Source organism: Bos indicus, chromosome 10 (assembly GCF_029378745.1).
Source record: "Bos indicus isolate NIAB-ARS_2022 breed Sahiwal x Tharparkar chromosome 10, NIAB-ARS_B.indTharparkar_mat_pri_1.0, whole genome shotgun sequence".
In the NCBI taxonomy this organism is placed as follows: Eukaryota; Metazoa; Chordata; class Mammalia; order Artiodactyla; family Bovidae; genus Bos; species Bos indicus.
The window spans coordinates 83,070,376-83,082,543 of NC_091769.1; the positions used below are offsets into that span (position 1 = coordinate 83,070,376).

Genomic DNA, 12,168 nt, shown 5'->3' on the forward strand with positions numbered 1-12,168 from the left:
ACATCAGAGTGGGTTTTCCCAAAGTGCACTTACCCATGTCATCACTACCCAGATCGAGAACTTGTTGGAACTTGACCAGCATCCAGACACCCTCCCTCCCACATGTCCCCCTCCCCAGCACCTCCCCTTCCTCCCCAACTGAACACAACACTGAATCCTAAAGTCACACACTCACTCTGCCTATCTGGGGGCTTCATGTCAGTGAAATCATCCCATATGTATTATTCTGTGTCTGGTGTCTTTAAGTCAACATTACGTTGCTGAGATTTGTCTGCGTTGCAGAGTGTTCATTTATTTTCATGGCTGTATTATATATCCATTGTGAGCACACACCAGTTTGTTTATCCATTCTGTTATTGAGCGTTTGGAGTATTTCTGCTTTGAGGATGTTACAGGTTCTTGTACATGTCCTCTGATACATGTATGTATGTACTTCTTTTCAGTATATACCTATGAGCGGAATGGCTAGCGTAGGATTTACATATACTCAGCTTCAGCAGAGGCTGTGAACCGGTTTGCCAAAGTGGTTGTAACAAGTACCTCCTGCAGTATGAGAGTGTGCTGGTTGCTTCACATCCTTTCTAGCATTTGATACTGTCTTTTTAATTTTAGCCACTCTAGTAGGTGATCCCTCTTTGTGGAGTTAATTTATATTTTTCTGATAACTGATGATGTTAAGTGCCCATATTTAATGGCTTTGAGATATCTTGTGAAATTCCTTTTCAGATCTTTGCCCATTTTTCTGTTGGTTTGTCTCTCATTAATTTTTAGGAGTTAATTATGTATGGATAAGAGCCCACTATTGGATATGTGTTTTATGTATATTCTCCTGCTCTGTGTCTTTGGATGAATAGAAGTTCTTAATTTTAATGAGTTTCAATCATTTCATTTATGATCCTGTTAAAGAAACCTCTGACTCTGTCATAAGGATATTCTTCCATGGTACAGTCTAGAATCTTTGGATATACATTTAAATATATGTCCAATTGGAATTGATTTTTATGCAAGTTTTGAGGTGAAGTTCAGGAATCATTTTCATATATGCATGTGTGTGTATATCACACACATATATGAAAATAAATATATGTGTATATGTGTGTGTATATGCACACACTATATATATATATATAAAATCTCTGGACCATTAGGGTTTTACTTTTTATTGTATTTTTTTTTTTTTTTTTTTGGTTTTTGCTTAGTTTTTATAGTGAAATTTTTATTTTAGAGTCATTTTTAATTTGCAGTCAAGTTGCCAAGAGAGTCCAAAGAATTTTCATGTACCCTCCTCTGCCCATTTTCCCCTGTTCTCATTATCTTACATCGCTATCATACATTTGTCACAGCTAAGGAGTCACTGTCAATGCATTCTTATTAACCAAAGTCCATGCTTTATTCAGAGCAGGACCATTAGGTTTTGACCAGTGCAAGTGCTGTTGAGGAATGCTTTGACACAACATCCTGTTAACTAAACCTTCAGTAACCAGCTCCACTGGAGTGACTTGTCTTAGATCTCAGCCTAAGTTGAATAACTCAGCCGGGATCAAGAGATATGAATGTAGGTCCCATGAGAGCACTAGGAAGGAACTATGGAAATCCTGCAATCAAAGGCCCTCCAGATCTGATATCTGGAGAAGGAAATGGCACCCCACCCCAGTACTCTTGTCTGGAGAATCCCATGGACGGAGGAGCCTGGTAGGCCACAGTCCATGGGGTCACGAAGAGTCGGACATGACTGAGAGACTTCACTTTCACTTTTCACTGTCATGCATTGGAGAAGGAAATGGCAACCCACTCCAGTATTCTTGCCTGGAGAATCCCAGGGACAGGGGAGCCTGGTGGGCTGCCGTCTATGGGGTTGCACAGAGTAGGACACGACTAAAGCGACTTAGCAGCAGCAGCAGCAGGTCTGACATCACCTTAAACTTTTCATCTCCAGTTTTGAAAATCCTGCCTGAGTTTTAGAAGTACAATAAGCAGTCTTCTCCTTGAGTCCTTCAGAACTTGAATTTTGTAACTTCTAACCAAAGTTTAAAATATACCGATGATGAGCAGCTTTTCATTTTTAGTCATCACGCCTAATATTACATCCCTAGGATTTATCTATCTTATAACTAGAAGTTTGTACCTTTTGAACGCTAACCATTTCACCCACCACTCTCCAGCCTCTGCCTTTGACACCCACTGTTTCTAGGAGTTTGGTTTTCTAATTTTTAGAGCAACCTCCATAGTGTTTTCCCAGTGTCTGCACCAATCCAAATCGCTGCCAACAGCAGTGTCATGCACAAGGGTTCCCTTTTCTCCAGATCCGCGCTCAGTCTTGTCATTTCTTAGCTTGCTGATGATGATAGCCATTCTCACAGGTGTGAGTTCTCATTACAGTTCAGGTTTGCATTTCCTTGACGGTTAGTGACGCTGAGCATCTTTTCCTATACCTGTCGGCCATCTGTATGTCTTCTTTGGAAAACTGTCTGTTCAAATTTTCTTCTCATTTTTTAAAAATTCAGATTGTTTCCTTTTTTTGTTCTTGAGTTGTATAAGTTCTTTATATTTTTTTGGATATTAACCCCTTAGATATTAACCCCCATCAGATACATGATTTGCAAATATTTTCTCCTGTTCAGTAGGTTGCTTTTTCACTCTGTGGGTGATTTCCTTTGCTGCCCAGAAGCTTTTTGGTTTGATGTAGTCTGTCTTGTTTAGTTTGGCTTTTGTTGCCTTTGATTTTTGTGTCCGATTCAAAAAATGACTATCAGGAAGCTTACTGCCCATGTTTTCTTCTAGGAGTTTTACTGTTTCGGGTCCTGCATTCAAGTCTTTAATCCATTGTGAGTTAACTTTGTGTGATGTAAAGTGGGGGTATGGTCTAATCTGATAAACAGCTTTTTAGAGTGTGTTACTACCAGGTGGCGGGGGGAAGGAGACCTCAGGATGCCCCTTTGGCCTTGGGCGTGAGCACATGGAGAGCTCCGTGTCTGGCTCAGTCTTCTCTCCCCTCTTGAGCTCAGGCTTCGGGAATGTCACTGTGCCCCTGAGTTCTGAGGAAGGGAGGACAGGGAGCTCTTGATACTGCCAGGCCTGTTATTGCCAGCTCCCCCCGACCGCCCCCACACACACACACACATGCCTCTGCGAGACTTCTCTGTACCACACTTCAGCGGTGCTGGTGTACTTCAGAGTGTCCCTGACAGTCTTAACTATTTTTACTTTTGACTGAAAGTGCAGAAGAAGCCCCCGTCACCATGTTGTACTTTGACAGTGGACATTTAAATTGAAGCGAAAAGGCGAAGGCAGGCCAGCCAGCCCCATTAATATTTTATGAAATACTCATTGTTCTGTAACCGGCCGTAACCCGTCCTGGACGATGCTTTTATGGCTGACAGGCCGACCCCAGCAGGCACACACACACCCGGCCGCTTTGTCTCTGCCCCGCCTCTCCTCAGTACCATGAGCTCGCGCCACTCCGCCAGCCCGGTGGTCTTCACCAGCGCCAGAAGTTCACCGAAGGAAGAGCTTCACCCGGCCACCCCCCCGCAGCTCGCTCCTTCCTTCTCATCCTCCTCGTCCTCCTCCTCCGGTCCTCGGACTTTCTACCCCCGCCAGGGCGCTACCAGCAAGTACCTGATCGGATGGAAGAAACCCGAAGGAACCATAAACTCCGTGGGATTTATGGACACCAGAAAGTAAGGACTCTGTTGCTGCTCTTGCCGGGTGTTTTGCTTTTCACATGACAGTGAACAGAACAATTTCCTGCAAGAGAGGAGGCTGGGCTCAAGACTGGGGAGAGGGTGGTTTGGTAGGGAAGTTATTTTTCCTCCCACGTGAAACGTGTCTTAAATTGTTTCTCTGCCACATTCCTTAAATAAGATGTATTGCAAAACTGTCAGATTTGAGAATCTCAAAGTCTCCTAGGAAAGAGTCTGTCTGAAGAACAAACTTCAGAATAATCGCCCCTTGGGTGTTAAGATCACACTTGTCCCTTTGATGCTATTAATCACAGCCTTCCCGTGTAATTCCTAACTGGCCCAGGAGGGACTATTAGAAAGTAAGTGACCACCTCTGAACATAAAGAACTTTTGACAAAATAGTACAGCAAAAAATAAAGGATTCAGTCAATGACATTGGTTTTGTATCTATAGAGATTGCATTTGGGACTCATACCCTGTGGTCTTTTTTATTAGTAAGTCTGTTGCTAATTTTGGCTTAGTGGAGTTTATAGTTTCCTGTGAAAGAGTGATTTATTCATCAGGCTTTTTATTTTGTATTTCAAACTGGTCTTGTTTCTCTTTACAAGCACTTATCCAAATAGATTCTTAATATAATTGAACAGAAGTAATTCTCCTTTTCTCTCTTCTAATAGCTCTCCATTGACTTACCTCTTTCAGACCCCATCACACCCTTGAGTCCACCTCATCAAATTAACTTCTCCCCTCTCTTCCCCTTCCTTCAAGGCGTCATCAGAGTGACGGCAATGAAATAGCCCACCCAAGGCTGCGTGCCTCCACCAGGGACCTCAGGGCGTCCCCGAAGCCGACCTCCAAGTCCACCATTGAGGAGGATCTCAAGAAGCTCATTGACCTGGAAAGCCCAACCCCTGACTCCCAGAAGAATTTTAAGGTACAGAGCAGGTCTTGGGGTGAACAGCAGTCAGGGAGAGGCTGGACAGGGCAGTTACATTCTCCAGGAAGTGGTGGTTCCTAGCTCCTCCTCGTCAGACCCTCTGTCCCAAAATCACCCAACTGTCTCAATATTTAGTTCATGTGTTTTCCAAATGTCCTGTCCCAGCAGCCACATCTGTGGAGTTTGGGTTTATAGTAACCTGTCCCCACCCCCAAGGCTCCTTATCTTCCACTGTATCCTACTTACGATGCACAAGCTATACTTTCTTGACATTGTCACTCAGACGACATTGCTTCTCGGAACTCTGCAGACCACCCATGGCTCTGTTGTCGGATGGAAAGTTTTCTGAAAGGGCTGCAGTGCTTCTGTCCACAGGGTCCTCCTCCCACAGTAGCCCCCAGGGTGTTCCCTGCCCCGCCTGCGCCCACAGCACCTGCACTGTGGCCTCACGTCTGCCCCCTGCCCCTGGCCAGCAAACCTACCAGCCGTACACTGCTTGCCGTTGAGTCCAGCAGACAGAGTTGGTGCGTTTACCTGAAGAACTTTCCAGACTCTCTTCAGAAAGCCTTCTCTCCGCTCTCAGAATGCCAGACTAGAAATGCCTTCTCTAGAACCCAGCCTCCCTCCCCATCAAGTCCTGAACACTTGCTCAGAGTTTGTGGGTATGTCAGTGGCCAAACGTTTGCATGACCACATGGAAAGATTTTTTTTTCTACCCACCTCACCTTGGGCAGACCCTTCAAGCCCACCTCAGGCTCTGCTTTCTTGTCTCTAAAGTGTGCCAGCTCACTCCCAAATGAGCCAGCAGCTGGTGTTGGCTGAGCTGGGCCCAAAGGTATTATATTTCACACATAGCATAACATGTTCCTGTCTGGAGTGTACTGGGTGGGCCCACGAGAAGAGAGTCCACCGCTCCAGAGGGTCGTGGGTGCACACTTTTATGTTCTCTGTTCTCTGTGTTCTCAGTTAAATGATTTGTAGTCTGTTTGAAGTGACTAAAAAGCTTAGTTTAAGAGGGCCATTGAGAATTGATGCAAAGTGGAAGCTGACATATTTCCTTAACCACTTACCATCCTCAGAGGGCGAGAGACGTGCCCAGAGTGATGAGCCGTGTGGTCTCGTCTCATCTGGGCTTCCTCGTCACCATTCCAGTTCCTGTGCACACACACGTTCCTCTTTGTGTGAGTGTGCCACACACGTGTGTGCGTTCCTCTAGATAGGTCAGGTATACATTTGAAACTGACAGATCAACGTCTCCAGAGATGAAATGTACTCCAAAGACCATTCTGGGGTTTTGCAGAGAAATCACTGAGTTATTAACATAAGCATTAACATCATAAATCATTTTAAAGACTTAACATTCTGGATTTCTATCATTTCTGTTTCATAAGCCAGCACTTAACAGTTCTGACTCATCACCCAGGGCACAAATGGTTTCCTTAGCAACCCCGCAAAAGATAGTACTTGAAACTTCTTTCTTTATCCATCAAAAACCAAAGAGGTGTATTAAAATTTTTAACTACCAGTTTCAAAATTATTTCAGATTTTTCCTGAGGTTAAAGGAAAATAAAATCTGCCCTGAAAGGAATCTTTCCTCCAATCCTTAGTTTAACATTTTTGGAAAGGGGTAAGCTCAGAGCTTTCTTTCTTTTGATTTACTCCTGCAGTGAAAATAATTGAAAGCAAATGTCTGTCTTGCCCTCATTCCAGGTCTTGGCTTTTATTTCCAAAGTGAATTACTTTAACATTCCTATTTGAAACAGGAATGCACATGCTTTATGTGGTGACTATATTATCATGAGACCCTCTGCAAAGAAAGTGCTTCTGCTGGTTGAACTATTATGGGGAAAAGGCTGGGAGCAGGAGCTGGAAAAGTGCTCTGTTTTCTCTCTCGTGTCATCCTTTTTCATCTGGCTTCAGATGAGTTCAGCTAAGTAGCTCTGTGTGTCTTCTGAGACTCATGTGAGCGACGTGCCTCTGCTGTGTCAGTGAGGCCAGTGCGCCCTTGCGAGGTCTCCCCGGCCATGCCTGGCTCAGGGCTCCAAGCCACTGCGTCAGGCTTCAGGGTACAAGGAGTATCCTACCCTGGGCAGTGATCCTTGGAACCCACTCACACCACATTGGCAAGGGCTACCTGTGAGCCACCATGAATGTCAACTGACAGATTGTTCCCAGGCTCGTCTGCCAGCAGAGGGAGACGACTGCTGCAGGGCATGGCCACGCTCTGCTGGGCAGGCTGGAGCTGGGAGTGGGGCGGCTGCGAACCTCCAGGCAGCTGCTGTGAAACTTGTATCTCAAGGAAGATGGCAGAGCTGTAACGTTCTGAGAAACCTCATTGGCAGGCAGAGCTGGGATCACCATATTCTCCCCGAGGGTTGAATGCAGTCCGGCGAGTGAACAGAACTGTAGTGCAAACCAAGAGCCCTGCTCTCCAGCCAACACTCACAGATACAGACCAAAGGAAGAGGTGTCATGCGGGCGCCTAGCGTTTAGGAAGAGATGGTACTTGTTTATCGCAAGTGCAAGAGTGATCCGTTTCACTGAGAGCCGGGGCGCGTGAAAAGAGTGAGGAGAGAGAGGAGGTGGACCCTGATGCAAGAGGCCACCTCTCTAGGCCTAGCTCGATCAGACTTGATCAGTGGTGCCCAAATGATTTTAAAGTTTAAGAATCCTTTTGTTTCCTACTAACAGTTACACACGGAAGCCCAGTACTTAGAACTGAGATGGCAGAACTTCTCCGATAGCAAGGATGGAGTGTCTTGGGCTCCTGGGTCCCTCCTGAACACCTCATTTCCCCAGGCAGTGATGCCGGGAGGAGCCCTTAGGGCTCCTTGTAACAGAGTTGATATCTCCCTTCCTAAATGCTCTCTATTATCCTTTCTGAGTCTGCCACCCGCTGCGTTGTGGTTCTTTCCTGGGGCTGGCAGCACAGGGCAGCACCACTCAGCGATATCAGTATAACCTCCCAGGGAAGGCAGGGGGTGCCCTAGGGAACTGGGTAGATGCACACACCTTTGAGGCTAGAATTGCAGGGGACTGAAGGTGGGAGCCATCGCATGTGCTTGGACCAGACTAGTCCTGCTAGTTTTTAACAGAAAATATCTAGGCAGACCACTTCCTTCCCTCTCCTCCCTTTAGTGCAAGATGTTATAACTTAATAAATCATGCTGTCCAAAAGATCTCTTCAAGTAGCTGTTTACCTTAAAGTATATTAATATTTCCCAAAGAGGCTGAAATTAGAACTGGTGAAAATTCTCTCTTCTGTAAATTTATCAGGGTGGGGATATTCACTGGAAAAGGAAATCCCTTGGCCAAACCCAAAGGTGCCAAAAAAGATGGAGAGCAGTTTTTTTAATAGATCTGAGATCTGGGCTGGTAGGCAGGAGCTCTATGTGACAGTTCTGGAACCTTGGGCAGGTGGAGCGAGATGGCCTGCTTCCTCTCTTAGTTTACAGTTGGCAAGCCACTTAGCCTCTCTAACGCCCACTCTTGTGGGTGAAATGAAAAAGGAAATCATCATTTCCACACCAAGTCCCTGCTCTCTTACAGACCCACATAGAATTTATCACAGCAGCTTAGTTTTCAAGGTAAGCACATATGTACTTTGGGTTTAACTCACCATGAATTTTAAAAAGCAAACACAATCGGCTACACTTGGAGCTCATTTACAATGCATTTGATTAATAATTTTTTTCATATGGATGTTGCAGCTGTGCCTGCCACATTGTGGACCACTTTGACTTGATGAGCCCTTGACTTGGTGGATGGAAGTGTGTTAGACCGCAGAGCCCGTTGAATGAGTCTGAGCATCAGCTCTGTTCTCAGCCTCCTAGATGGAGCCGTTGCCGTATCATTCTCTCTCTGTCCCTTCAAAGCGGCACGGAAAGTTTCACGGTGGCTTCCTGCCAGCAGTGACTCAGCCCTCCTACTCACATCCTCACCTGTTCCCCACATTGTTCTCCCTGCCAAGGTGAACAGTCGACTAAGAGGAGCTGAATAAGGATAACTCCGTTAACAGACCACATACCCTGTTGGCTTGCAGGATGCTGGATATTTCAACACTGTTAACATGTCTGTTTTTTCCTTCATGAATGGCTTTCTCAGAAGCTTGCTGTTTGCACAAAAATCTGAAATAAAAATCGAATCTGGTCACAAGGGCAAAAGACGTTAACAAGAGATACAGCCGTCCGGAGCCTTTGTCATTTTATATAACTGTATATATACTTGTCTTTTATAAAGATAGCTTCCCTATTTTTATTTCACCAATAGAAATCCATCTCAAAAAATAATCTCCCAAGCTCATTAAAAATAATATTAGTTGTTCGAGCTTTCAAGAGCCACCTATTATTTGAGTGACCGTATTGTGAAGATCAAAGGCTCTTGTTGCCTGGCAAACACGCATTGCTTGACAGGCTTCTGAGGATACCTCCCAGTGTCGTGGCTGTGTCCTTAGGGACCATAACATAATTTCGGAACACCACTGATGCATGCCGTTGTGATCAATCCAGCATTGCTTGTAATCCTCAGAATAATCCTGAGCGCTTCCGCGCCCCCATTTCATAGACAAGCCCCCATTTCATAGATGAGGAATTGGGTTCCGAGCAATAACATGATTTGGTCAATGACATGGGATTCAAATAAAACCCATATTTGTCTGTTCTTAAAGTCTTGCTGTAACCATGACACAATAGTGATGCATCCGCTTCATCCCATATCTGAATCTTGTACTGAGCACTCTTCGGCTGCAGCTCACGTGCTGGGCGGTGAGGCTGTGTCGACCAGGAACTCTGATTTTGCCCTTGGGGGTGTAGAGATGGGGACCCTGAGGCCTCCTTTCTGGGCTCCAGGATTTGAAGGGTTGTGTCTATGAGAGTGATTTTGCTAACCCACCTATCCTGCACCCCGGGTCTTGGGTGTGTGACCCAGAAAGTTGATTTCTGCTGTCCTGATGCTATTTTTCAGTTCCACGCGCTCTCCTCCCCTCAGTCTCCCTTTCCCACCACCCCCACGTCAAGGCGGGCCTTGCACAGAACGCTGTCCGACGAGAGTATCTACAGCGGCCAGAGAGAGCACTTTTTCACCTCGAGGGCTTCACTTCTGGACCAGGCCCTGCCCAACGACGTCCTCTTCAGTAGCACGTACCCTTCTCTCCCCACATCTCTTCCTTTGCGGAGGCCTTCATACACCTTGGGAATGAAGTCCTTACACGGTAAGCCTGTCTTCAGCTGCAGCTAACAGCCCTGCTGCTGATGACCCGTGTCCCCCAAAACACCTGCCACTCAGTTTGCTCGAGGATGGTAATTAGAGGAAGACCTGCTTGCTTGCTTGCTCAGGTTATCTGGGCTCCCTGCCCCGCCATTCAGCCTCTCACCTAGAATCCCAGCCACAGGGTACGGACCCTGAGCCTCACCAGACCACAAGACTCATCTTGGATTAGTTTCAGGTGTCCCACACAACGATTTGATATTTGTATATATTGCAAAATGATCACAAGATTAACATCTGCTGCCACACATAGTTTAAAAGTGTTTTTAAACTAAAAGTTTTAAAAGGTTTCAAAAATTTAAGTTTTAACAGTTGAAAAATTTTCTTTTTGATGAAAACTTTTAAAATTTACTTTTGTAGTAGCTTTTAAATATGCAATACAGTGTTAGCAGTAGTCACCATGATATAGATTATATCCCCACGAATGCCTTATAACTGCAAGGTTGTACTTTTGAGTCCCTCCAGCAGTTTCTATTACCCCCACCCCTCCTTCTGGCAACCACCAACCTATTCTCTGTAACTATGAGCTCACATTTTTTTAGATTCCACACATAACCACACATAAGTGAGATGGATCACACAGTATTTATCTTTCTCTGACTTTTTTCAGTGGCACAGTGCCCTCAATGTTCATCCATGTTATTGCAGATGACAAAATGTCGTTTTTTAAAACATTTTTATTGAGTATAGTTGATTTACAACATTGTGTTAATTTCTGCTACATAGCAAAGTGATTGTTTTATGTAAATATTCTTAAATTCCATTACGGTTTATCACAGAATATTGAATGTAGTTCCTGTGCTACACAGTAGGACCTCGTTTTTATCCATTCTATGTGTAACAGTTTGCACTGGAGCAGTATTTTAAATCTCCTGCCTCCCTAGTTTGCTTCCTCCCTGCATCATTCCTGCACCCCTAACCCACGTCCATGACCGTCCCTCTTCATCTTGGTCCTGTTCCCCACACAGTCCCCTTCTCCGGGGCAGACATCCCTCAAGGGTCACACCAGCTTCTCTCTCCTCCCTCTTTATAGGAGGTCCACCTACAGCGTGAACCTGGTTTCTCTTTGCTCTAAAAGTACACCCTCAACGGATCAAAGTAGACACGTGAACTGACCACACTTGACCATCTGGACACTAGGAAGCGCCTCCTCGTGGTGACCTAAATAGTCACCTTATTTTCTCCCCTTCTCTCCATTCCATTCCTCGTACAACTTCCTGCCTACGTCAAATACTTTTTTCACTTCACCACTTTTTGTGTTTTAACCTTATAGTGATAAAAACAAGCCCTCTGGGAAGCTTTTGTCTGCATGTGGCATGTCACAGTAGGCCCTGTCCTCTAGAAGCTCACATGCTAAGAGAGCAGCCTGGACACCGGCCTCCCACCCGTCTTTACTGTCCCGCAGAGGACGCCTGGAGTTGTAGGGCTGGCCCTGAGGAAGGGGAGGGGCAGCCCGCCCTCCGCAGCCCCTCCATCACCTCTTGTTGCTTTCCCGACAGTTAGGCAGCAGCCTCAGTGATCCCATGCCCTAATCTGAGCAGTCCTTGGTGGGCTGCCATCCTTGACCTCATGTGTATGACCACCACCGAGATGCATTTGGGGAATAGGAAACTTCTTTTTTTTTTCCAAATGGAAATTTAGGACCAGAGATTAAAAAAAAAAAAAAGCAGAAAGATTGTGTGTGACATAACAAAACTGTCTATTCCAAAGAATCTGAAAAATGTGTGTGTGTGTATATATACATAATCACTTTGCTGCACACCAGAAACTAACACATTATATATCAACTTTACTTCAATTTTTTTTCATTAAAAAATTATTCCAGCTTCTTACCCTTGGTGGGAGCAAGTTTAAATAGAACTGAGCCTTTAATATCAGGCAGTATTTGTTGATTTCCATTTTCTCATAGTTCTGGTAATTTTAAGCACATTAATAACTAGCAGCTGCACTGCAGAGCAGTCCTTTATGTAATTTGCAAGGGAAAGCAAGCACTAAATATACTCCGGTTTATAGACTATCATAATTGGCAAAACTTTTTAACTCCTTGTAAACAGTTACTTCCAGAGTCGCTTACAGATTTTAACTGAGAGCCTCGCTTTTGGCCCCGTGTCTGAGCGGATTATAGTGTCATGGTCACTATGAGGCGGCCCTTCCCATGGAGGCACCCGCTCTGCCCTCACAGCTTCTGTTCCAGTGAGAGCATCTGCACTTCCTGAGCTCTGTGCCCGTCTCCTCCACCTCTGTGAACCTAAACGGTGGCAGTGTGCCCTCCACTGCACAGAGGGG

At 45.3% G+C, this 12,168-nt stretch overlaps 1 protein-coding gene across 12 annotated transcripts in view; it reads left to right on the forward strand.

Annotated features, from left to right (window-relative positions):
* SIPA1L1 (signal induced proliferation associated 1 like 1) overlaps nucleotides 1-12,168 on the forward strand; it is a 521,546-nt gene that overhangs the window by 500,667 nt on the left and 8,711 nt on the right. For all 12 annotated transcript variants that reach the window (XM_070797798.1, XM_070797796.1, XM_070797794.1 and 9 more), the window contains 3 exons: nucleotides 3,441-3,680; nucleotides 4,449-4,614; nucleotides 9,580-9,826. In XM_070797798.1, coding sequence (XP_070653899.1) covers nucleotides 3,441-3,680; nucleotides 4,449-4,614; nucleotides 9,580-9,826 — 653 coding nt within the window. The remainder of the gene's footprint in view (nucleotides 1-3,440; nucleotides 3,681-4,448; nucleotides 4,615-9,579; nucleotides 9,827-12,168) is intronic.